Source organism: Scyliorhinus canicula, chromosome 5 (assembly GCF_902713615.1).
Source record: "Scyliorhinus canicula chromosome 5, sScyCan1.1, whole genome shotgun sequence".
NCBI classification, from domain to species: domain Eukaryota; kingdom Metazoa; phylum Chordata; class Chondrichthyes; order Carcharhiniformes; family Scyliorhinidae; genus Scyliorhinus; species Scyliorhinus canicula.
Genome location: NC_052150.1, coordinates 73,024,515 through 73,050,708, shown reverse-complemented (window position 1 = coordinate 73,050,708; position 26,194 = coordinate 73,024,515). Strand labels below are relative to the sequence as shown.

The 26,194-nt window shown below is 46.7% G+C and overlaps 1 protein-coding gene across 1 annotated transcript in view; it reads left to right on the top strand.

The window, feature by feature from the left end:
• The window catches only part of dnah5 (dynein, axonemal, heavy chain 5), a 458,053-nt gene that overhangs the window by 140,755 nt on the left and 291,104 nt on the right, over window positions 1-26,194 (top strand). The window contains exons 14-18 of the mRNA XM_038797206.1: window positions 4,539-4,860; window positions 7,991-8,197; window positions 12,755-12,926; window positions 15,491-15,636; window positions 26,000-26,165. Coding sequence (XP_038653134.1) covers window positions 4,539-4,860; window positions 7,991-8,197; window positions 12,755-12,926; window positions 15,491-15,636; window positions 26,000-26,165 — 1,013 coding nt within the window. The remainder of the gene's footprint in view (window positions 1-4,538; window positions 4,861-7,990; window positions 8,198-12,754; window positions 12,927-15,490; window positions 15,637-25,999; window positions 26,166-26,194) is intronic.

The following is a 26,194-nucleotide window of genomic DNA, read 5'->3' as shown; positions in this document are numbered from 1 at the left end:
ATGCAAACGGGTACGAATAACCCATTTGCATCCTCTTAGAGGGCCTGGTACCAGAGTCACCAGGCCCTCGTGATTCTCTGGACCTCTGCCGCGGATCACTACTGGTATTTACCAGCATGGCCCTGACGTGGGCCAAGGGGGTAACCCTTTAAGGGAGTTACCCCCAAAATCTGCCTGAGCACCCCGCTCCCCTCCACAATGCATGACCTGCCCACCCCTCCCCTATCTGGACCTCCCCACCACCTCCTAGACCCCCTCCCCCTAAAACAGGAGACACCCCTTAGATTGGGAGAACCGCCCAACGCCTGCAGACACTGCCTAGAAAGGAAGACCCCAGCAAAGACCCACTAAATAGGGAGACCCCTGAATAGGGAAACCCGCCTATTTGGGTGACCCACCACAGAGACCCCCTGAATAGGGGGAACCTCTGTATGCTCTAATTAAAGGGACCCCCCACACAGACCCTCTAACTAAAGGAATCCCCCCACCATCGACACTCCCGAACTAAAAGGATCTCTCCAGAGACCCCTTAGCTATAGGGACTCCACCGCTCCCCGCCCCAGATACATCCCAGAAAAGAGGCCTTTTTCTGGAATCTATAGAGCAATCGAGAAAGGGGCAATGAAAAACGCTACTGCTATAACACTCACCTGGGCATACACCTGCTGGCTCAGACAGAGGAAACATCACGTGTCCTTTCTGGAAAGAAGACAGCTGTGACCTGTGTTTAAACCCTTCAGATACTTGAGCTGCAAGCTATTTATTCATTTCCGTCAGTGGGCTATGATTGACAGCTTCCACAAACACAGTTATTAGCCTTGCTTCATTCATCTTCCTTCATGGGTGAGTAACTCTAAGTGCTCTGACCACGTGTTTACAAATATCAACCACATCAAAGTGAGTTAAGCGCATGGCAATCCACCCCTTCACGCTTAAGTGATTTTGACGTGCTGAGCTGGAACTTGACAGCACTTAACTCTCTTTGATTATCTTTGGGAGGGGAGCAGTCTCCCTATCTAGGGGGTCTCTCTATCTGGGGGGATCCCTCTATCTAGAGGGTCTCTGTGGCGGTCTCCCTATTATTGGGGTCTCTGGGGGCAGGCGGGTCGGGGCACCCACGTACTTGGGGGAAGGAGGGACCCAGAAAATCTGGCGGTGAGGGGCCGAATCGTGATGTGGGGAAGGGGAATGAATCGCGATGTGAGGGTGAGGGGCTGCTTTGCGATATGGGTGGATTGGGGCGCTGCTTTGCGATGCTGGGGGGGGGGGGGGGGGGTGGTGGCTGGCTCCGGGACCTCACTATTGGGTCACCCACTCAAAATGGTGGCCTGATAACTGGATTCCTTCGCACAATCCTTGTATTCCTCGCCATGCAAATTTTTGAATTGTGTCTTGATTTCCATATCTGTATCAATTCACCTCCGGCAGAATAGTTTCCCAAGTGGGGAATTACTTCCTGGCCATTATGTTTTGGGTATTGCAAGCACGGGTTGTTTTTACTATACAGTATAAATTGTTTTACCCTTTTAAATTTGGCATCTGTCCTGATGAGTGCAGATGAGAAGCTTCAACACAAAACTCTTTTGTTCAGCAATACTCCAAATTTGTAACTATTTGTGAGACTTGACCGGCCCAGGATGAAGGCATCATGTGCTAGTATACTGCTTGTTTGGGTATTTCCTCCTGGAGCTTGTTCCCTTTGTCCTGTGGGGTGGCAGGTGATTGAGGCGAAGGCTACAGCTACTTCTGCTGGTGCTGCTCATGTTGCTGCTGGCGGTGTTGGTGTTCCTCATCAGGGGTCCAAGGTAAATCTAGATGGGTGAATGCTCCCCCCCCCCGTCCACCCTCACCCCCATGCTGCTGTGAAGGCTGACATCAGGGAAATGTTGTTTGAAAAGGGGAAAAATGTTGCCAAAGAAGCAGAAATGATCTGCAAAGTTATGAAATTCACCTTCAAAGCAGTGAAAACACATCCTTGGGACAAGTCACTTGGGCAGTTTTGCAGCTTTCGGACCTTGGGGCCAGATACCTGCCAGAAAGGCAGGAAGCTGAAGTCGGGAACTTCCCAACTCGGCCGACCCAACACCTTTAAAAGGGCCTGTTTTCATTCTGGGGATGCAAGGCGGGATAGAATCAGACCCGCCGCCTCTGGGGCAGTTCAGAGGTGGCTACGGAGGCCGGCTTGTTCGAAGATCCGCCTCGGTTCTCTGGGACTCTAATAATAATCGCTTATTGTCACAAGTAGGCTTCAATTAAGTTACTGTGAAAAGCCCATAGTCGCCCATTCCGGTGCCTGTTCGGGGAGGCCGGTACGGGAATTGAACCCGTGCTGCTGGCCTTCATCTGCATTACAAGCCAGCTGTTTAGCCCACTGGGCTAAACCAGCCCCAATGTTACATTAAAGGCAGATAGGCCCTCTAGCCTTCACCCCTTATGTACCCTCACCTCCCGATCCTTTTTTCCATGTCGCCCCCATTCCTCTTTCGTGCCCACCCCATGCGTCCTCCTTGCCCACTTATGCAGTACACACAAAAAAATCTAAAACAATGGCTAGTCTTGAAGTACATTTTTTAAAAAAAATTGCTTTGAGAAAGCTGCTGACTTATAACCTCATAAAAGTATAAATTAAGCCGGCATTATATGTTTGATAACAGAAGCTTTCCTCATTTTACACCCTTAATCTTGTCCAAATAAACATACAGACATTGAAACAGCTGAAAGAAAGAGTAACTTATTGTAATCTCATGTAATCTCTCTTACTTGAGAAAGGACGTACTGGCACTGGAGGGTGTGCAGAGGAGATTCACTAGGTTAATCCCAGAGCTGAAGGGGTTGGATTATGAGGAGAGGTTGAGTAGACTGGGACTGTACTCGTTGGAATTTAGAAGGATGAGGGGGGATCTTATAGAAACATTTAAAATTATGAAGGGAATAGATAGGATAGATGCGGGCAGGTTGTTTCCACTGGCGGGTGACAGCAGAACTAGGGGGCATAGCCTCAAAATAAGGGGAAGTAGATTTAGGACTGAGTTTAGGAGGAACTTCTTCACCCAAAGGGTTGTGAATCTATGGAATTCCTTGCCCAGTGAAGCAGTTGAGGCTCCTTCATTACATATTTTTAAGGTAAAGATAGATAGTTTTTTGAAGAATAAAGGGATTAAGGGTTATGGTGTTCGGGCCGGAAAGTGGAGCTGAGTCCACAAAAGATCAGCCATGATCTAATTGAATGGCGGAGCAGGCTCGAGGGGCCAGATGGCCTACTCCTGCTCCTAGTTCTTATGTTCTTATGTTCTTATGTTCTTATATCAATTAATCAAAGCAAACACTCCAGCTAAACCTGTGTAAACAGAACCCTACTGATCTAATCCATTAATGAGTCTTGGAGCTCAGCCAAGCATTCTTAATAAGTCCATCAGGAGAAACATATGTCTGGCCATCTGTTTCTGCTGAAACAGTTCATTCGCTGGCAAGGAGTGGGCATGGCGTGCATGGAAGAGACATGGGGGGCATGGAGGATGCAGGGGATCGAGGGTTACATAGAAGTGGGATGGGTGCATGGGTAAAACCTTTTAAACATACATTTCAAAAGTTTCCTGTATCTAGAGTAATGTTCACAAATCCTCTGAACCACATGACCTCGAAGTTGGCCCAGTGCCGGGTGTGGCTTCCTGCCAACTTCCTTATCACATGCTGTGCCTGGTTGTGGGCAGAAGTCCTGTAATCAAATCCCACCCATTATTTTTAAAAGCCTCCGGAATTGCCCTGACTGCATCAAAATCTGGCCTGTTGGTTGCTCAGCCCTGTCAATCCCTGCTGTCCTCTCACTTTGTTCACCCTAGTGAGTTTCCACTTGATTAGCTTTTAACATAAAAATAGTTCCCCATGTGCTTGCATTAAATGTGGAATTCTGTCAGCTCCTGCCAGCTTGCCAACATCCTGCCAGTTTCTGGTGTTTTATTCCACTGCCCACACTTTCCACCCATTTTTTGCAGGTTAAAATTCAGTTCATTTGTACTGTTAACCAACTGTAATATTATTTAACGTTGTTTGGATTTGTAAATCCCTGACGTAGAGGTAAGTAAGAATGTTTTACATAGAACATAGAACATAGAACAGTACAGCACAGAACAGGCCCTTCGGCCCTCAATGTTCTGCCGAGCCATGATCACCCTACTCAAACCCACGTATCCACCCTATACCCGTAACCCAACAACCCCCCCCCCCTTAACCTTACTTTTATTAGGACACTACGGGCAATTTAGCATGGCCAATCCACCTAACCCGCACATCTTTGGACTGTGGGAGGAAACCGGAGCACCCGGAGGAAACCCACGCACACAGGGGGAGGACGTGCAGACTCCACACAGACAGTGACCCAGCCGGGAATCGAACCTGGGACCCTGGAGCTGTGAAGCATTTATGCTAACCACCATGCTACCCTGCTGCCCAAATTGAATTATTTTATTAAATTGTTTTATTGAATGAAAAACAAAACTTTGTTTTGGTGGTTAATATTTTTCAAAATGCTACCTGTCCAGGCTTGGAATATCAGATCTCGGTATAGATGAAAAATACCAGAAGATTCTTCTGAAATATGGGCGAGACATTGAGGTGATGTCCAGGCTTTACACCAAACAGAAAAGCGATCCGCCTGTTGCGCGTGACATGCCACCAATAGCAGGGAAGATTTTGTGGGCACGTCAACTCTTTAACAAGATTCAGGAACCAATGGAACTTTTCCAGCAGCAACCAAACATTTTGCAGACAGCAGATGCCAAACGCATTGTTCGCAACTATAACAAAGTGGCAAAGGTTTTGCTGGAGTTCGAAGTGTTATATCACCGAGGCTGGCTGAGACAGGTAAGAAAAGTTAGACAACATAAAAATGAACACCATCCGATCTGTGTGACTTTTCAACCACTAAGTAATGAGAACTATGTAGAAAATATGGGACCAAAAGAGAAAATGCTGGAAAATCTCAGCAGGTCTGGCAGCATCTGCAGGGAGAGAAAAGAGCTAACGTTTCGAGTTTAGATGGCCCTTTGTCAAAGCAAATATGGGGTTTGAAGACTGGTCATTTGCATACCAACTGCAGGCTACTATAGACTCTTGTGAGTTTAACAGCTGCAACATAAGTGTTTTACTTTCTATGAAGTACTAACCTCATGCTATGATCTGTGTCTGCAAAAGGTAGAGTTTATATTGTTAATTTGGGCAGAAATTTTACTGCGGATGTCATTGTTTGTATACCATCATGTGCTTTCTGAATAATTTTGTGTTCAAAGCTTAGAGTGTGGTTGAATTGAAAATTTGATACATTTTGCTGGTAATGGTCTCACGCAGTAGATGGCTGCACAATACATACATGGAACAAAGTGGGTCCCTATTCTTTGCAGCACAGTTTGTTTGCATAGTGTGTTTCATGTGGGAATTTCATATATATATTGTATTGTATGTCGGTGGTGCAGCAATGGTTAAAAGTCTGGAATATTGTATGCATGTATCTGCTGCAGTAAAGTTTAAAAAATAAATCCTGGTTTAAAAGACAGATTAACTGGTAAACACATTGGTTACAGAAGGGATAATTAAAGTACCGTAAAAGTAAGATCATAATTCTTTCCAAACGTGTATATTGTTGACTGAAATTGGGCAAATGGAATTTTGTTTATGAAAAAAAGATTCCTTAGGATGTAGATAATTAGAGATGTGTATTTAGCCTTAGTAAAATGGGCAGAATCCAGTTAGTGAGATAGAGATTGTGCAGTTATTGGTAGGAGCTGGGGCTGAAGCAATCAGGCAGAGAGTTTTCAGTTTTAGTTTTTGGCCGAAACGCAAGCTGAGAAACAGTTTCTGAAGAATCGAGCCATAGATTCTGCATTTTTCTGACAGGTTGTCAGGTCTCCCTCTTCAAACAGTCTCAAAACATCTCTATTCGATGTTTGGCAATTAGTCCTGTGTTTACTACCACGAGTTAAAGGTGGATTTTCACCTGAAATCGGTCAGCTTGATTGGAGATAAAAAAAATAGGTTAGGAGATAAAGGGCGGGATTCTCTAATAATGGGGCTATGTCACCACGTCGGCGTGAAAACTGACGCCAAATACTCCGTCGTCAATGGCCCCCGAAAGTGAGGAATACACCCCTTTCGTGGAGGCTAGGTTGACGCCAGAGTGGGTCCCGCAGCTCCAGCCGGCGCCGAAGGGCCGGCGCGAGTTCGTGCATGTGCGGAACGGTCGGCGTATTTCCGCACATGTGCAGAACGGCCGGCATATTTCCGCGCATGCGCAGGGGTTCCCTTCTCTGCGCTGGCCCCCGGGCAATAAGGCGGAGCCCTACAGTGGCCCGGCGCAGAGGAAAGAAGGCCCCCACAGAACCAGCCCGCCCGCCGATTGATAGGACCCGATCGCGGGCCAGGCCACCGTGGGGGCCCCCACCGGGGTCGGATCCCCCCCACCAGGACATCCCCCGCACACATACCTGCCAGGTCCTGCCGTGTGTGAAGTGAGTAATCCACACCGGCGGGACTGGGCAAAACGTGTCGGCCACTCGGCCCATTGGGGCCCAGAGAATCACTGGGGGGCCGCTGTCAACGGCCCCCGACCGGCGTGGCGGGAATCCTGCTGGCCCCCGAAAAACGGCACCGGAGAATAGGGAAGCCAGCGTCGGGGCAGCAGAGCGGGATTCGCGCCTCCCCTCGGGGATTCTCTGACCTGGCGCAGGATCGGAGAATCACGGCTAAATTGTTTCATTTTATTGTTAAGCACTGTTCAACTGGTTAGTTTAATCATGTTTTTTTCTTTGTTCGTTAATGGGATATGCACGTCGCTGGTCGGGCCAGCATTTATTGCCCATCCCTGAGGGCACTTCAGAGTCAAGCACATTGCTGTGGGGCTGGGGTCACATGTAGGCCAGACCAAGTACGGATGACAGATTCCCTTCCATAAAGTACATTAGTGAACCAGATGGGTTTTGTTTACAACAATCGACAAAGGTTTCATGGTCGTCATTTGACATTAAATTTCAGATTTTTATTAAATTCAAATTCCATCATCGGCCACTCTGAGATTCAAACTCATGTCCCAGAGCATTACCCTGGGTCTCTGGATGACTAGTCCAGTGGTAATACCACTACGCCACTGCCTCCCCTCATGGAGCCAAGTATCCTTTCCTCACAGTCGTACAAATTCAATAAAATATTCGGGTTTCTGTCCGGTATCCTTGGCAACTTTGGAGTCAGGTCTGGGATGGTAATAATAGTATCTGTCTCTCTCATCATTTCCTTTATGTTGCCAACTTGTATCTTTGTTACTTCACCTTCCTGCTTTTTCTCCAGTTGTTCTTCCCCGCCCTCACACCCCCTCCACTCCAGCTCCTTCCCTGAGAGCATTAACTGGTTTCTTAGGGTGCTGGATGCACTTAGATACCTGGCTCAAATAACCATTATTCAAGAATGCATTTTGATGCTTGTGTGAAAAGGCTTTGAAAATGTGAATGATATTATAGCTAAGCTGGATCATCCCCTATACATAGTTCACACAAATACAAACTTCCCGGAGAGATTCTCAGGTTGTGATGAGGAGCCAGAATCCAGTGATGCTGGAAACAATTCGAGTGTCTCCACTGAGACCTCTGCTTCAATCAACTAGCTCAGTTAGTGTAGATTGCTATCTGAACATGGGACCTTGGTACTTATTACGGCTAATCACACTAGACCATTAAGGAACCTTACAAAAAAGATCCATCAGCTGTTTCAGGTTGGCATATATTGCTGTTCCGACCACAATGTACAGTATACATGAAAAGATTTGTTACAGTGATAGTCTGATAATTGAATGGAACATAAATGGAATGGAATTGAATGGAATATAAAATGCTTATAATCATCTTTAAAGGACTTTGCTGAATTGATGTAATAAGCACTGTGTAGAAATTTCACCAAAAGTGAAAGATGGCTTTTATTTGATTATATTTGTTTTCACCTTTTCCTTTAGATTGAAATAGCAAAAGCCGGATTGCAGGCATCATTGTTGGTGAAAGCCCCAGAGACAGGAGAACTGTTTGTGAACTTTGATCCACAGATCCTAACTTTAATACGTGAAACAGAATGCATGGCTAAGATGGGACTTGAAATTCCACCATTTGCAAAAGTATTTCAGCAGAAACAAGATACCTTTAAAAAGAATTATAGCAGTCTTCAGGTAATGCATTAAAGTGTAACAGGAAAGTTAAAGTAAGTGGCTTTCTCGATTACTTTTATGAGGGAAAATTGCCCGGGTTTAGCACAGTGGGCTAATCAGCTGGCTTGTAATGCAGAACAAGGCCAGCAGCGCGGGTTCAATTCCCCTACCGGCGTCCCTGAACAGGCGTCGGAATCTGGCGACTAGGGGCTTTTCACAGTAACTTAATTGAAGCCTACTTGTGACAATAAGCGATTATTATTATTATATCCGAGGAAGCAGGTTTCCTTGTTTTTGCTGTTCTAGCTCATGTTAATTGACTGGGAAACTGCCGGCCCCATGTATGGTTGGGCACATGCTTCAAAAAAATAGGAGGAAATGCAGGCACTGAAGAAGCCTTTTAGCTTTTCTCCTGGATGCTGAGGTGAAGAGCTTTCTCATTCTGGTAATGTTAATGGGGGTGGTCTACGAGGCCAGGGATGTTGTGTAAAGCACATTCTTAAATCTGTACATATACATTTTAACTTACCTCCAGAGTTCCTGCACACCGTCCAGTCTGGGGAACGGCTATTGTGTTAGTCTTAGACCACGCGCTGCATTGGGTGGATCGGGAAGGGGGCAGCGTCCGCAATGGATGTCCGATGTGGGATTGCTAGCGAAGGCGGAGGTGTGCCTTCACTAGGAGGGTGAGGACCGCCATCAGGGCGTATGTGGAGGTAAATGATACGGGTGAGGGAGGCACTGAAGGCAGTAGTCAGGAAGGAGTTCATATCAATTTGGCCCCATAGAGGGAAGGAGGAGTGTCAAGGTTGGTGGACAAGATTATGCGGGTGGACAGAAGGTATGCTGGGGATCCAGAGACGGGGTTGTTGCACGCGAGGCAGAAGCTCCAGATGGAATTTGAGTTAGTGTCTACCAGGAAGGCAGTGGGACAATTATGGAAGACCAGAGGGGCAGTATATTGTACGGGGAGAAGGCTAGCAGGATGCTGACCCACCACCTCGGGAAGCAGGAGGTGGCGAGGGAGATTGGCAGGATGATGGACGGCAAGGGTGGAGTGGTATAGGATCAGGTGGGGGTGAATGGGGTGTTTGAAGAGTTTTATAGGTGGCTTTATGAGTGAGGGGGAGGGAATGTGGGATTTTATGGACAGGCTGGAATGCTCCAGGGTTGAGTAGGGCCTGGTAAAGGGACTGGGAGCGGCCATTGGATTGGTTATGGTACTGGAGAGTCTGGGGGCGATGCAGATAGGGAAGGCCCCAGGTCCGGATGGTTTCCCAGCAGAGTTTTATAAAACGTTTTTGGGTGACCTGGGCCTCTGCTGGTGAGGGCATTTAATGAGGTGAGGGAGAAAGGTGAGTTCTTTGGCACAGGCCTCAGTATCGCTGATCCTGTGGAAGTACAAGGACCCGGAGCAGTGTGGGTCATGCCGTCCAATATCGCTGTTGAATGTGGATATCAAGTTGCTGGCTAAGATTCTGGCCCCGCGGATTGAGGCTTGTGTGCTGGAGATGATGGTAGGGTTTAGACTTGATTTGTAAAAGAGAGGCATACGTCGGCCAATATCAGGCTCCTGCTAAATGTTATCATGATGCCCCCGGAGGGACATAATGTGGAGGGATGGTCGCGATGGATGTGGAGAAGGCCTTTGATCGGGTAGAGTGGGAGTATTTATGGGGGGTGCTGGGGCGGTTTGGGTTTGGGCAGGGGTTGCAGATTGAATTTGATTGCTGTACTGGGCATCGATGGTGACTGTCAGAACAAGTTGGGTGAGTTTGGGGTTCTTTAGGTTGCACAGGGGTCGAGGCAGGAATGCCCACTTTCCCCATTGCTTTTTGCCTTGTCGATAGAGCCACTGGTGATGGTAGATAGCATCTAGGGGTTGGGAAGGGATTGGGCGGGGACATGGGTGGGGGGTGGGGGGGGGGGGGTGGATTGGAGCGTAGGTTATCCTTGTATGTGGATGTTGTATATTGTATGTTGTATATATCGCTCCCACTGGAAAGCATAGGGAGTATCATGGACATTTTGGTGAAATTGGTCAGTTTATGGGTTACAAACTGAACATGAGGAAGAGTGAGGTCTTCCCGATCCAGGTGAGGGGACGAGAGGGGAGATTGGGCAAGTTGTCATTTAAGGTGGTGGGGGCGAGTTTTAGGTATCTGGGTATTCAGGTGGTATGGGGTGGGAGCAACTACACAAGTTGAATCTGGCTCGGTTGCTGGAGCAACTGAGGGATGAATTTAAAAGCTGGGATGTGCTTCCGTTGTCATTGGTGGGGCAGGTGCAGTCCGTAAAGATGTCTGTTCTCCCGAGGTTTTTGTTTGCAATCCAAAACCTCCCAATATTTATACCCAAGGCCTTTTTCAAGAAGGTTAACCAGTTGATATTGGGATTGGTGTGGGCGGGAAAGACCCCATAGGTAAAGACGGCGGTGTTGGATCGAAGGTGGGGTGGGGGGCGGGTGCGGTTTGGCCCTGCCAAATGTAATTATTATTTGGCAGAAAATATAGCCATGGTAAGGTAGTGGGGAAGGGGTCGGTCTGTGAGTGGATGGAGGCAGCCTCTTGTAAGGGTACTAGTTTGGGAGCGCCGTTGACGGTGCCTCTGCCATTCTCGCCTCCCCGGTACTCCACAAGCCCCGTGGTAGTGGAGGCCCTGAAGGTGTGGGGACAGTGGCGACAGCACTTGGGACTTGAGGGGTCCTCGGTTTGGACCCCGGTCTGTGGGAATCACAGGTTCGCACCAGGGCAACTGGATGGGGGTTTTCAGGGTTGGCGGTGGGCAGAGATTGAGGGGTTTGGAGATTTGTTCGTGGAGGGCAGCTTCCCCAGTTTGGAAGGACTGGTGGAGGAGTATGAGTTGACCAGCGGAAACCGGTTCCGATATTTACAGGTGCGGAACTACGTGATAAACCATGTGCTATTCCTTCCTGATCTGCCGCACCCTGGGTTGCAGGACAAGGTGCTGTTGAAAGTAGGGGTTGGCGAGGGCAAGCTGTCAGAGATATATAAGGAATTGATGGACTGGGAGGGCGCACCGATAGTAGTTAAGCGAAAGTGAGAGGAGGAGCTGGGGGAGAGCCGGAGGCTGGGTTCTGAGGAGGGTGAATGGGTCCTTTTCATGCGCCAGGCTAAGTCCCATTCAATTTAAGGTAGTCCATAGGGGGCAGGGCGGGTTGCAGTTGTTGGCTATTTATTGAGTTATGCTGTGTTCTCGTTTGTTACCTGTTGGTTATCTTTCTCATCCTGGTTGTGGTTTTGTATTTATCAATGCCTTAATAAGCATATTTGTTTAAAAGAAAGTGATTTTCCTTATTCTAATGTTTAAACATTTCTACAAATGTGCTTGTACACTCCAAGCAAAATTAAATGAAATAATTCATCACCACAATTTGCACTTAAAACTAAAACTGAATTTCCCTTTTTCAATTGCTTGTTACCATAAGTGGTCCCCACTCCCCTAGTTAATAATTCAGAGGAAAACTGCGTATGGTCCCAATGGCTGCCCTGCAGCAATTTAATGCTGGAAGCAGCATGAATTCATTTAAGGTGAGATTTCCACCCCTTTCTCAGGAGGATGTCTGCTTTAGAGAGCTGCTGCCATTTGATGGTGGCAGGTCTGTTATCCCATATGCACCAAGCAGGAATGGTGGCCAGCCTACAGGAAGTCTCACCACCCCAAGAGCACAGGCAAGTCCAGGGTCAGGGGCCTCAACGAAGTGGGGTAGTTGGTGGCCAGCTTCTAGAGACCAGAGGAGAGCGTTAAAGTGGGGAATGGGCACAGGGGCTACCTTTGGTGGGCCCAGGTGTTCCACAAAAGAGCCCAACACAATCTGGTACAGCTAAAACTGCAGGGTTTGCTGCCTGATTTGGGCCTCCTCCTGCTGCATGTAAAATGCCAGCAATTAATGGCCACTTATGTGCTTCACAGGGGCATAAAATCCAGCTCCATGAGAATTTGAAACCCTTTATTTTTTTATTTTATGATCAAACTAACAGTTTAACATGATAAATTCGATCAGATTCTTATCATTTCAATGCTAATAACCTATGAGGCAGCATGGTAGCATAGTGGTTAGCACAGTTGCTTCACAGCCGCAGGGTCCCAGATTCGATTCCCACCTTGCGTCACTGTCTGTGCGGAGTCTGCATGTTCTCACTGTGTCTGTTTGGGTTTCCTCCCAGTCTACAGATGTACAGGTTGGGTGGATTGGCCACGCTAAATTGCCCTTAGCTAAAGTGGAGTTACTGGATTACGGGGATAGGGTGGAGGTGTGGGCTTAAGTGGGGTGCCCTTTCCAAGAGCCGGTGCAGACTCGATGGGCCAAATGGCCTCCTTCTGCACTGTAAATTCTATGATTCTATGATCAAACTTGTGAACGAAACATAGATTTCTTTGTATGCCAGTCAGTCCACACTTACAATGTAAATAATAATCCAATTTCTTATGATTGAGTCGCTATAAAGCATCTTGTATTGTCTTTTGATTTTGTCATTGTTGACATCACTTTGCTTTTATTGCAAGCTATCTGTACTTTGAAAGCTAAATGATTCTTTCCTTTCTACACATGTTTAGATGACATTATCAGAAAACAAAAGAGTAAGATCAAAAATTCAAAATTCTTTTGCACAACTGATGGGTCCTCATTTAGTGAAAGTAGATAATGCAATACAGCCAGGCTTGACTTCTCTCAATTGGACCTCACTGAACATTGACAAATACCTGAATAGGATTTCTGAAGCTTTAGGTGAGTGCATTTTATGTTTGCAACATCTGTCTGACAAATGAAAGTGTGGGCAGATTTTCAAGTGTACTTTGTCTGCTGAAATTACAAGTTCTTTCATCTGGTCCATCATTTTGTTACATTGTATAGAGGACGACTTATCCAAACCAATGCAGCGGTAGAGGGGCTCTCTTAACAATGTTTATCCATCTATCAGGCATTGGTAGGGATCTACAGAGGTACATTATTTCTTCACCATAATTACCCATCATAACCCACCAAATGAATCAGACTATAATTGCATCTCAGGCTTGCGATACAAAAACCTACTTGCCAATGGTATCAGCATTCGTAATAGTATTGTACCAACCATTTACAAAGGTGACATCTGTATTGTACTTGTCGCTAATGTTGTTCTGTGCTTAAGCAGAGACTTCCATGAAAAAATCCAGCACTACATGACACCACTCGTGGGAGGTTACATCACATGTTAAATGCTCTAATACTCAGTTCACGTTTCAGTGTATGCACAAGGCTGAAATGACTGTTCAACATGTCTTGCTGCTGTTGCACCCACCATTACAAAGCAGACCCCTACGGCTTGTTGTGCCACGCAACTCAGGAGGGTTACATAGCATGTTGCCAATCACCCTTTACCAACTGATCTCTATCATTTACCATTGCTTCTAACCTTCTTCATCAATACTCAAGTCTTTGATTGCATGACTATCTGCATCGGTGTTGGTCTTTGCTTTAACTGAAGGTGGTAACAGATGGTTTTCTTGGATGCTGCTGATGATTCACTAGGTTCATTTTGTTTTGTGTGGAGAGAAAATGGTAATCCTGTATTTGTGGCATGCCTATCCATTTAGTTGTGTATTACATTCACTGTTATGTTTTTGTGTCCAATCAATGCGCAGGAGGTATCATGCAAATCATTAAGGGTGGTATTCTCCCATTTTGAGACAGTGTTGTGGCGGGGATGGGAATGTAGAGTGTTGCCTGCTGTAGAGGCTGGCGTGAAAACACGGCAAATCTTCAGGTCCCGACTTCATTAATTATGCACCCTGGTGTTTCACGCCATTTCCATGGCGGGGCAGACCTGATGGTGTGTAGTCCGCCATTGTGTCCTGGTGCTATATTGAAAATGCTCAATATCACTGATGCACTGTCGAAGAAAGAAGCCTCCTGAAAATGAAGGTAGATCACACGGAACATTCTGGGCCTGGAAAATGGATCTCCTCCAGGAATGTCCGTTTGGAGATGTACCTCCACCCCGCCTCTGCTGTGGTGTTCCACGGTTGTGGGTGGCTAATATCCTGATCTCTGAACAAGGCGTTGTTCAGGTGAGGTCCAACATCTTCCTACCACATTGTTCCGAATATGTTTCACACTGGCGTGTTTTCCTGCTGGCATCACGCAGAATCTGGCATGCGGATTTCGTATCCCATTAGCGGGATGCAAATGAGGTTCACACCGGTCTCCCCGTGTTTTCCGACTTGCCGTGGCAGGAACCAGCAGACAATCCCCTGTAAATTCATGCTGGCATGAAAACTATTTCTGGGCATCCTGCCATATTTGCCCACCATGCCCTCTATTAAACCCACAGGCGGGGGCTTGGGAGAATTCCACCCTGAATCTCTGATTAGCATTGCACTTTCCACGAGTTCTATTCCTTCATTACTGATCAACTGAACTTCCAAATTGTGCCTGTCAAACAAATCAACCATATCTTCCACATAAGGAATGAGTTCTTTGAAGTTTGGAGGTCCACCAAATGTTGCATTCACGTGTCAGTGAGCGTACTATCAAATGTTTAATCGCATTGTAATCCTGGAGCCAATAGAGAAAAAAGTAAGATGAGTGTCTTACTATGTTGCAAAGTGTATATAAATAATTTTAAAGCTCCAATTGCTTTCCTTTGTTGAAATCACATTTAAGATACAGTTTCTTTTTTTGAAATATAAAGTACCCAATTCATTTTTTTCCCTCCAATTAAAAGGCAAATTAGCGTCGCCATTCCACCTACCCTGCACATCTTTTGGGTTGTGGGGGTGAGACCAACACCGATATGGGGAGAATGTGCAAACTCCACACGGATGGTCATCCGGGACCAGGAACAAACCTGTGTCCTCGGCACCGTGAGGCAGCAGTGCTAACCACTGCATCAGCGTGCCACCCTAGGATACAGTTTAATTTCAAAAGTTGATTTGTATTCACTTGACTCCTTGACCAGTGTTCTCTGGAGGGATTTTTGATGGGGCTTTTACAGTTCTTAATCCAGCAATAGGCGAGCAGATTTTGCTGTTCATCTGCAGTTTATAAATATTTTACAGTATAAATTACACATCCAATACATAGGGAAGATCTTTCTAGAATGTCTGCTCACATTGATTTAAGCACAGATCCAAGAAAATCTTCTAAAGCAATTACAGTAGTTTAACTTTCCATTCTGTGGCAGTTGGACTAGCTACATGCAGAGTCATTCATCACATCATCCGTCAGTTGGAACAATTATATTTTGGAATTTATAAAGTCTTTTGATCAGGATTTATTTTGGTTTTAACTGTCTGTGTGATAACCTGCAGGTGAACTCGAACTGATGTTGAATCGTGCAAATGATTTGATAGAATTCCGCATTGATGCAGTACTTCAAGATATGAGCATAACACAGTTATGCAAATTGCCAGAGGAGGAGCCTGTTTTATGTGAAGAATTTGTACAGGTGACTAAGGTCTGTATAATGCGCTTATAGATTATCCATCTTTAAATTGAAGGAGCCGCATAATAGTTAGGTTAATTTCTCCTGAGCCTGGAATTTCTTCCGAGCTACTATTGTAATTTACGTGGAAGTGTAAGGGATACTCTAGCTGGAATTTTGCCAGCCATCAGAGATGGATACCTGAACTCAGCAGTGCTATTTTAACTGTATGCAATTCAAACAGACTCCATTTTTGCTGGAGCAAGGGTCTTATACCTCAGCCTGTAAGTTAAGAATTATTTGAGTGGATGTAAATGTTCGTAAAGGTTGGATAAACTCAGTGGACACTGTCATTTTATTAAAGTAGCCTGCCTGTTAAAAAAAATACAGCCTGCATATGTTTTTGAGTTGAAAACTCTACTTGCAATTTCAACTGCTGCTTGTTGACATAACCCTAAGTGCCATCACACATCATTATTTCTTCTTGACTGCTTTCCACAGTCTATTATTATCACAATTATGTGTGTGTGTGTGTGTGTGTGTGTGTGTGTGTGTGGGGGGGGTGGGGGGGGGGTGGTTGACTGTATGTTCACCATTTTATTGATAGCCACAGTAGATTATTAAATGATTTGCTATCTTTGATGTGGGGGTATTAATGCATATGTTTGTTTTATAAGTGGTTAAGTACTTGAGAGGATTTAAATGTTTTGAATGGGTTTTCATGAATGATAATTATTTTAAATATAGTGAAGTCTATAATCAATATTTACAACTTTATTTTATTTCATAAAAGCATGACTCCTGAGGTCTGCCCATGTGGATTCTGGGTGAGTTGGCATGGAGGGTATAATGAAAATGGTGGTGGATGAGGGTTTGGGTTGACATGAGTTGTCACTAAGTTGACATAGGGCGATACGGGGCCATGGGAGTGCATCATGTGTTGGCATGGGGAATGGGTGGAGTTTGGAGAGTGGTGGGTCCTGGAGGGCCTGATATTTAACAAAATAACTTGCATTAAGTTCCAGGGAACCAAGATTGGCCTTTTTGCACAACTCACTTCAGCAACCCCTCCAATCTGCATCTGGGGATGGGGTGCCTGACCATCCAGCACCAGCTGTCCCAGGAATTAAGATTCTGCCATTTGTGCTACTTTTCCCTGCAACCGTGCAGCAAACCAGGGGATTTCCTGACTCTGGGCAACGGCCTCGGGAGTAAAAATCCAGACTTGAATGTTTGAGCATACTACGTGGGGCAGTGGAGCCAAAAAAAACAGAGGTAGGTTCTTAAGAAAATTTAAGGATAAGGAGAGGTAACAAGTCAGAGCGGGTTTGGTAGAATTATATGAAGTGCTGGCCTTAGATCCTTTGATGAAAGACTGAGGAATGAGAATAAGTCCAGTATTGGAGAATCAAATGGTGTGGATTGTGACTTATAACCTCAATAAGAGGTCAACCTCTTGAGAGATTTGAGAACAATGCACAGATTTTGAGGTTGACCGTTTGGAGCAGAGGAACCCAGTGGAATTTAACAAGGACAGGGGTGATGAGTGTGTGTGAACGTTTGTGTGAAAATTATTCATGCGATAGATCTTGCATTTGTTCAGAGCGAGGAAGCTGGAAGATTGTTTGAAGTAGATAGCCGTGGTCTGGTGGCTGATAGCCAGGCCCAAACAATTACAGTTTGAGACCCTGGACGGAATTACTGGAGGTTTGGAGGTTTGCATTGTTCTCAAATCTCTCAAGAGGTTTACCTAGTCTTATTGAGGTTATAAGTCACAATCCACACCACTTGCTTCTCCAATACTGGGCTTGTTCTCATTCCTCAGTCTTCCATCAAAGGTTCATCTTTTAGTAACTAAAACCAACACTTCATATGATTCTACCAAACCCACTCTGCCTTGTTACCTCTCATTATCCTTAAATTTTCTTAAGAACCTACCTCTTTGTTTCTTTTGGCTCCACTGCCCCACGTAGTACGCTCAAACATTCAGGTCTGGATTTTTACTCCCAAGGCAGTTGCCCAGAGTCAGGAAATCCTCTGGCTTGCTGCACGGTTGTAGGGAAAAGTAGCACAAATGGCAGAATCTTCATTCCTGGGGCAGCTGGTGCGGGATGGAGTCAGGCACCCCATCCCCAGATGCAGGTTGGAGGGGTTGCTGAAGTGAGCAAAAGGGCCTACCTTGGCTTCATTCAATTGAGTGAATCTCCTCTCAAGCCTCATGATTACAATTTGCAAGTGATGATGTACTGAGATATTAGGTTAGTGGTTTACAAACTAGAAATGCATAGAGACTTTTCAGGGTCCATGAATTAAACCACCTCCATCACAAATTGTGTAGAAACAATACTGAAATCAAAATGTTTCTAACTGGAGATCACTTAAAGAGCAGTAAACTAAATGGTAACATTGATAAACATCCCTCTCTGTGCACTGATCGGTTGAAAAGCTTCAGATAGGAATGGAGATTCACCATTTTCTGCATCTTTGATACATCAATCAAATAGCTTGTGGAAAGGAATAGATAACCTGGATAGTGCCGAACTTCTTAAATATTGTAGATGGTGGACAGGCTTTGGGGGGGGGGGGGGGGGGGGGGGTCAGGTGGTGAGTTAATCGCCATAAGATTCCTAGCCTTTAATCTGCCTGCTAGCCACAGTATTAATATGGTTAGTCCAGTTCAGTTTCTGATCAATGGTAACCCCAGGATGTTGATTGTGGGGGGATTCAGCGATGGTAATGCCATTGAATGTCAAGGGGCAATGGTTAGATCCTCTGTTGTAGGAACTGGTCATTGCCTGGCACTAATGTGGCGTGAATGTAACTTGCCACTTATCAGCTCAAGCCTAGATATTGCCCAGGTATTGTTGCATTCGGACATGGACTGCTTCATTATCTGAGGTGTCGCATATGGTGCTGAACATTGTGTAGTTATCTGTGAACATCCCCACTTCTTTATTTTTCCCAATTATGGTTCAATTTAGCGTGGCCAATCCACCTACCCAGCACATCTTTGGGTTGTGGGAATGAGACCTACGCAGACATGGGGAGAATGTGCAAACTCCATACGGACAGTGACACAGGGCCGGGTTCAAACCCGGGTCCTTGGCACCATGAGGCAGCATTACTGACCACTGCGTCATCGTGTCGTCTAACATCCCCACCTCTGAACGTATAATGGAAGGGAGGTTACTGATGAAGCAGCTGAAGATGCTTGGGCCTAGGACACCATGGCTCTTATCATGCCTATGAAAATACCTTTAAGTACTTCAGTGAAGTATAGTGATTGTTTTTATTTATTCGAGCAGGCGCTGTCGGCATCGCAGGCCATCCCGATTTTGATTCCACCTGAGGAGGCAGAGATAGGCCCTCAAACCAGCCAGGGGCTGGTTTATAACAGGGCTAAATAGCTGGCTTTTAAAGCAGACCAAGGCAGCCCAGCAGCACGGTTAGATTCCCATAACAGCCTCCCTGAACAGGCGCAGAATGTGATGACTAGGGGCTTTTCACAGTAACTTCATTTGAAGCCTACTTGTGACAAGAAGCGATTTTCATTTCTTTTCATTCATTTTCAATTTAACATTTTTTCTGAAACATTGCACCACCAACATCACAGCACTAGAACATCAGCTTAGAGTTTTGTGTCTTAAGTCCTATGCTGACAGATGGACGGAAACTGCTACAGCAGAATAATGTTGCAGTAAACACAAGAGGCAAATAACGTAGTCGTCAGGAATGGAAACCGTAACCAATTTTTCTACTCTCGTACAAGGATTTTGAAGCCAACCATATCACTGGTATCTTGCATAAGTCAGCAAATGCTGCACAGGCCAGGGATTTTAACGGTTCTGGGGGCTTCAGGGTTGGGGGGTGGGGCGGGGTGGGGGAGTGGCGATGGACCGCCTGCCTCAGTGCTTCAGCATTTGTTGAAATTATTTTAAAAAATGATTAAGTAGTAATCCCCATGGGGACACCCTGATTGATCTCCCTGTGGGACCTGTAGGATATGAGCTTTGCCGCTAGTGGGCAGAAGCCCTCCCAGCTGGGGCTCATAAGAATCCAGGCTGGCCTGGATCGGGATCTGCATGCTGGTTTCCCACCGGGACTGTATTGTGTTAATAGTTTGCTGCTGTAGGCAGACATTTGTGACCTTGATTAAAACCAATGTTCATCTTCCCGCTCGGCCTCCTGGGCCTTAATACTGGTGATGAGGTGAAAGAAATTTAAACTCCGATACTAGATGTCCCAGGCGCTCTGGAAGATTGCGTACAACAACATATGGAACTGACTTTTAAATATGCTGCTTTCGGGAAACTGGAGGCCTTCAACTCAGGCCTGGAAGATTGGGCTCAGTACGTACAGCGGATGAGGTACTTATTCCAGGTCAATGGAGAGGACTGACAGAAGGTAATCCTCCTGATTGCCGGCGGAGCTTGAACCTTTGGCATTATAAAATGCCTTGCACACCCAGCTGCTCCGGATTCAAAACCATTTGATGAATTGGTAGAGTTGGTTTCCAACCGTAATGACCCCAAACCATCAGTAATCATGCAAGGGTACCATTTCAACATGGCTGTTGGACTCCGGGGGAGTCAGTTACGGATTTCTTGGCTTGACTCCGACGGTTGGCTGAGCATTGTGAGTTTGGGCCATCCTTTTATGAGATGCTGAGGGATCAGCTGGTGTGTGGAATTATTAACATGGCCACACAGAGGAAGCTGTTGGCGGAGCTTATGTTGGATTTTAGAATAACCATTGAGCTAGCTCTGTCCTGCAGAAACGCGGTGCCATGGACTACAGTGGCCATAGTATTGCTCGATCTCCATAACCGGCTCCAGCGGCATCCCAGGGCAGTGCTCGAATGGCCAGCACCCAACAACCAAGGGTACAACACTGCGTCCGGGCTCAAATATACAGGGACCGCCATGGACCAGCGGGACCCTGCACCTGACGACGGGGAAATTCTGGGAACATTGCTAGGTCTGTTGGAATAGAACACGTGGCAATAAGGCCAACAGAATCAGCAGAGAACATGCCACCCTGGACAGATGATGGGGTCACCTCGAGCAAGGCCTTGCACATGGCCACACCTAGAAGGGGAAAACATGGTGCAATTGAACTGTATCACCGCCCCGAAAGTGGCACCGATTCAAGTTAAATTACAGATGAATGGACACTCCCTGGTGATGGAGATAGACACAGGGGCAGCCGTCTCCATCATCGGTCAGCACAACATCTGCTGGCTTTGCACGGGAATCCTGCAATTGAACCTGCACGACACCAAGGCCAGATAGGTGCTGTACACAAGGGAACCACTACATGATATAGGAACCGCCATGACCCTGGTAACCCATAGGCAACAAACATTCTGACTATATTTGGTCGTGGTGCAAGGGCTAAGACCTAACCTGTTGGGTGTGATTGGCAGCAGATTTTCTAGATGGGCACTGGGAACCTGTATGAGGTCCTTGTAAACTTTCCGGATGTATTGCAGGAGAGTCTGGGCAAGATAAAAGGAGCCATGGCATTCATCAAGTGGACCTAGATGTCCACCCCAAGTTTTCAGGGTGCAACCAGTTCCGTATGTCTTGCTCACAAAGGTGGATGTTGGGTTGCAGTGCCTGGCATGTTTGGGCATCATATGCCCTATCCAATTTGCAGAATGGGCCATACCTGTGGTCCCAGTGATGAAGCTGGACAAGTCTGTTCGCCTCTGCGTGGATTGCAAATTGACTGTAAACAGGGCATCCCACCTGGACTGTTGCACTATGTCTCACGTGGAGGATTTATATGCAAAACTGTCTGGGGGATGCTTGTTCACCAAACTGGATACGAGCCACACATATCGTTGGTTAGAATTGGACACCCCATCATGGAAGTATGTGACTATAAATACCCGGGGGGGGCTGTTCGAATATACTCCCCTTCCCTTAGGGGACACTTCCGCCTGCACAATTTTCAAAGGGTGATGGAAAGCACCCTCCTGGGGATACTCAAAGGGACGGTATATTTAGGTGATGTGCTCATCATGGTGGCCACTGAATAGAACACATGGACAATCTAGAGGAGGTTTTCAGACGCTTTCCCCAAGCATGCATTTACTTGAAGAGAGGCAAATGCGCCTTCTAAGCAAAGGCAGTGACATACTTGGGTTATAGAGTGGATAAGCATATCTTGCACCCTGTGGAGGAGGAAGTTCAGGCCATAAAAGGGTCCCTGATTCCACAAAATGAAATGTAACTGTGATCATTTCTGGGACTCGTAAATTATTTCAAACTTGGCTACCCTGTTGGCACCGCTTCATGTCTTATTGAAAAAGAACTAGAAGTGTGCTTGAGGAGCTCCACAGGAGAAGGCATTTGCAGGAGTGAAGAGACGGCTGTCATCCTCCCAGCTACTGGCCCACGATGAACCGTCCCGGCCACTCGTTCTCACCTGCGATCGGTCTCCATACTGCACCAGGGTGGTGCTATGCCATAGATGGGACAATAGCACAGAACACCCCATCGCGTTTGTTTCCAGACCACTGGCAGATGTGGAACACCGCTAGGCCCAGATTGAAAAGAAGGTTTGGCTGTGATATTACGCCGTAAACTAATTCCATCAATATGTCTATGGGCGACACTTACCGACCAAAAACCACTGCTGGATCTCTTTAAAGAGGGGATTCCCCTCATATCCTCAGCCCTGGGCTCTATTTGTGGCAGTGAATAAATACACTTTTCAGCATCTCCACAGGGTCCAAAAAGTCCATGCTGACACCCTCAGCCGTTTCCCCACTGCCTGTGAGCCCCCCCCCCCCCCATCTCCACCAGTGGCGCAAGATATTGTGGCGACTTTAAACTTCATGGAGACACTGCTGGTAACAGCCGCACATAGACGAAGAGTGATCCCACATTGGTGAAGCTTCGCAAATTTTACTGCATGGTGGATTTCCCGTACCAGCCTCCCCGGACAGGCGCCGGAATGTGGCGACTAGGGGCTTTTCACAGTAACTTCATTGAAGCCTACTCGTGACAATAAGCGATTTTCATTTCATTTTTCATTTCATTTCATTTGAGGCTCCCCCAGCAGCCCTGCAGCCCAATGTCCTGAAACAGCAGGAACTGAGCTTCGAAGACGGCATCCTCGCACAGTGGTCACCCAGGGACTTCAAAATTGACGATGTTGACATGAAGTTATGTCTGGTGTCCAGGGAACGATGGCGACATCCAGCGGGTCATGAGAAAATGCCTGGCGTGTGAAGAGCACCAGGAACTCCCACTGTTGGCCCCTCTTCCCCCTGGGTAAGGCTACATGCGGACTTCACTGGACCTTTCATGGATCCATGTTTCTAATCCTTGTGGATTAGGTGTACATAGAATGACCTCCTCCACATTAACAAAGTAAGGTGCTTGTTTAGCACCCATGGGAATCCTGAGGTGCTGGTCAGTGACAACAGAGCCCCATTCACGATTGAGGAGTTTGCTACATTCACACTTGTGAATCGGATAAGGCACATCCAGACCGCCCTGTACCCCCCTCTTCTAATGGCTTGGCCGAACAGGTGGTCCCAACAATCAGGTGTGGCACACAGAAGCAAATTATGGGCTCGCTGGACATGCGACTGGTGAGATTCCTTTTTCGCTATAGGACCATGCCGCATGTCACGACCGAGGTAGCACTGGCAAAGCTGCATTTCAGAACCCGATCAAACCTTACTCTTTGGGCAGAAAGATCAAGCTGCAGCAAGACATGTAACAAAGGCATCATAATCACAGGACACCAGGGAGGAATTTTAAACCGGGACCGCTGTTTATGTGTGGACATTCGGAGATGGTGCTCTTTGGCTGGCTGCCACGGATTCTGTTGGAGAAATCGAGGCCAGTATCTTACAAGGTCAAGACAAAAGGCAAGACATTGTGCAAACAGGTCGACCACTTCAAGAGATGAGAGCCCGCCTCAGAGGACACCCGGTCAGTACCTCCATCTCCTCAGGAACCATTCCTTAGCCAAGACATGCAACCCGCTGTGGCCGAAAATCTGAAACATCAAGATGGTGATGACTCCGGCTGGGAGATGGACATTGAAGCATCCGCACCTACAAACAATGCTCTACCCGGTGCCGAACACCGGCAATAGCCCTCTGGAGATAATCTAGGAAAAGGTGATCTACAAACCGCTATACATCACCTGACCGAGACCCGCCGCTGATGGAATGACAGCCACGTGCAAAGCAGCGTAAAAGTCTACTCAGTTTGAGGCAGAGGGAGAATTTTCTGAGTTATGGGGATAAGAGTGCAATAACCCCCACGGGATCACCTAATCGATCTCCCCATGGGACCCATGGAATATGAGCACTTCCCTGCTAGTGGGCGGAGGCCTGCCCAGCTGGAGCTCATAAGAACCCAGTATAAAAGCCGGCCCGGACAGGGACCGGCATGTTGGCTGTCCCAATGTGACTGCACTGTGTAAATATTTTGCTGTCGTAGGCAGACTTTTTGTTACCTTGATTAAACCAACATTCGCCATACCACTCAGCTGGTTGGATTTTAATGGAGTAAAACAAAAACCGCCCTCCAGACCTCACTCTTCCCACACATGGGACGGGATTCTCCAACCCTCCGGGCCGGAATCGTGCCCGGCGCGGGGGACGGAGAATAGCCCTTCTCGCCGGAAATCCAGCACGACGGTGCTTCCGCGATTCTCTGCAGACTTGCCAGTCCTGCGTGCGCAGTTGATGCGGCGCCGGTCGGGAGCTGTTGGAACAGACCCCGCGGTGGACCGGACGAACTCCTGCTGCCGTGGTTTACATGTGGTATCACCCGGCAGGAGTTGGGACCCACGGCCACGGTGGCGGTCCTGGTGCGGGCAGGGGGTATCTGACTCCGGGGGGGCCTCAACGGTGGCCAGGCCCATGATTGGGGGCCACCGATCGGCAGGCTATCACTATCTGGGAGGGACCTACGTTCCTCCGTGCGGGCCCGCTGTGTGGCTCCGCCATGTTGGCGGAACCCACGCTTGCGGCCGCCATGCACATGTGCGGCCGCGTGGTCTGGCTAGCAGGGCCCCGCCGGCAGCCAGAGCCACGGAACGCACGCCGGGCTCTGCAAGCCCCCTGGAAACTGGAGAATCACCCCGGACCTTCGAGGAAAAAGTCTGGAGTGATCCTTGCCTGTTTTCTGGCGGGCATGTGGACTTAGTCCCCAGAAGGGAGAATCCCGCCAATTATCCCCATGGCCCCTTGTTTGTGCAGACCCTTCTAAGCCCCCCCCCCCCCTCCCAATGACCCATCATAGCTCTTATGCTGCGCTGTACACCTCTACCTATGCCTCCACCCCTCTCACTTTGCCCTTACCTCCTCCATATCAACCCACTTAGTATCCGCCACGGGCAAAACTTGGGAGCAATGCTGTCACAAAATAAAGTTGTCAATTGATGACCCCATGATTTAAAAAAAAAACACAGTCGTTGATAAAAATGATTTGCTACATTTAAATTAATTCAGCTAATTTCTTCTGAAAACAAACATTTATATTTTAGAACCTACTTTGAGTTATCAATCAAACAGTTTTCTTAAGAAGCGCTCCACTCTGATAATCTTGGGTTGTAAAATCAGTAATGCAACACGAATCCTATCATAACCCTCAGAATCATGTCAATAGAGTGAAGTAGGAGGCCCTGATGTTTTTAATCTCCACGTTTAAAAAAAATTAAAGCCCAGTCGAGTTAAATCCTTTGACAACCTTGACAGTTCCAATGAGCTCTGACAGTTCCAATTAGTTTTGACAACCTGAAAGCTCAACAGCTTTTCAGATCTTTGACAGTTCCAATGATTTTATGCATCTTTTATGCACAAATGTGTGTACTTCTAATAATTTATTAATCCCAAAAGACACTTGGCCTCTTACAAAGAATGCCATACCTCTTCCAAAAGTAATGAGATCATATTCGAAGGAGTACTTTTACTACTCCAAAAGGGTACCCTCGCTGTCCAAATGAATCCACAAGTACCTGCTCCTCTTAGGTCTAATCTGCAGATTTTGGATTTCAGACACCTGCTTCACCAAAATCACGCTTGAGTGGAGGCACCTGTTAATCTATATAGGCAGCTGCCTCCATAAACCACGGATGTGTGAGTTATAACCCGCCCATCTCTCAATGGGGGTTTCTTACAGCACTTTCAAGCAGCTGGAGAGCCTGTCTTCCTGCTCAAAAAATCAGGCTGCTGTGTTGATACACCTTCATTTCTGTTAGGATAACAGGTGTACAAATATATTCTTAATACGCTCGGATTATTTTTAGGCTGAAAGGAATTGATTAAAGGTGTGCTAGCATAGTAATAAATGACAATGAGCAGTAGTTACTTAATTTAGTACCCTTTGCACTTCAGTGATTTTAACATGTTGTTTTGTGACAGGAATTGTGTGTGAAGGCTGCCCAAACACTACATTGTAAAAGTTCATTGGTGGAGGAAGCTACTAACGAACTTATCAACATGTTACTGGATTTGGAACCTCCGGGTAAAGAGGATGAAGAAAAATCCAAAGAAATCAGTGGAAATGGACATCAAAAAGAACTTGAAGGTAACAAATAAAAATGCAAAGAGATTAAA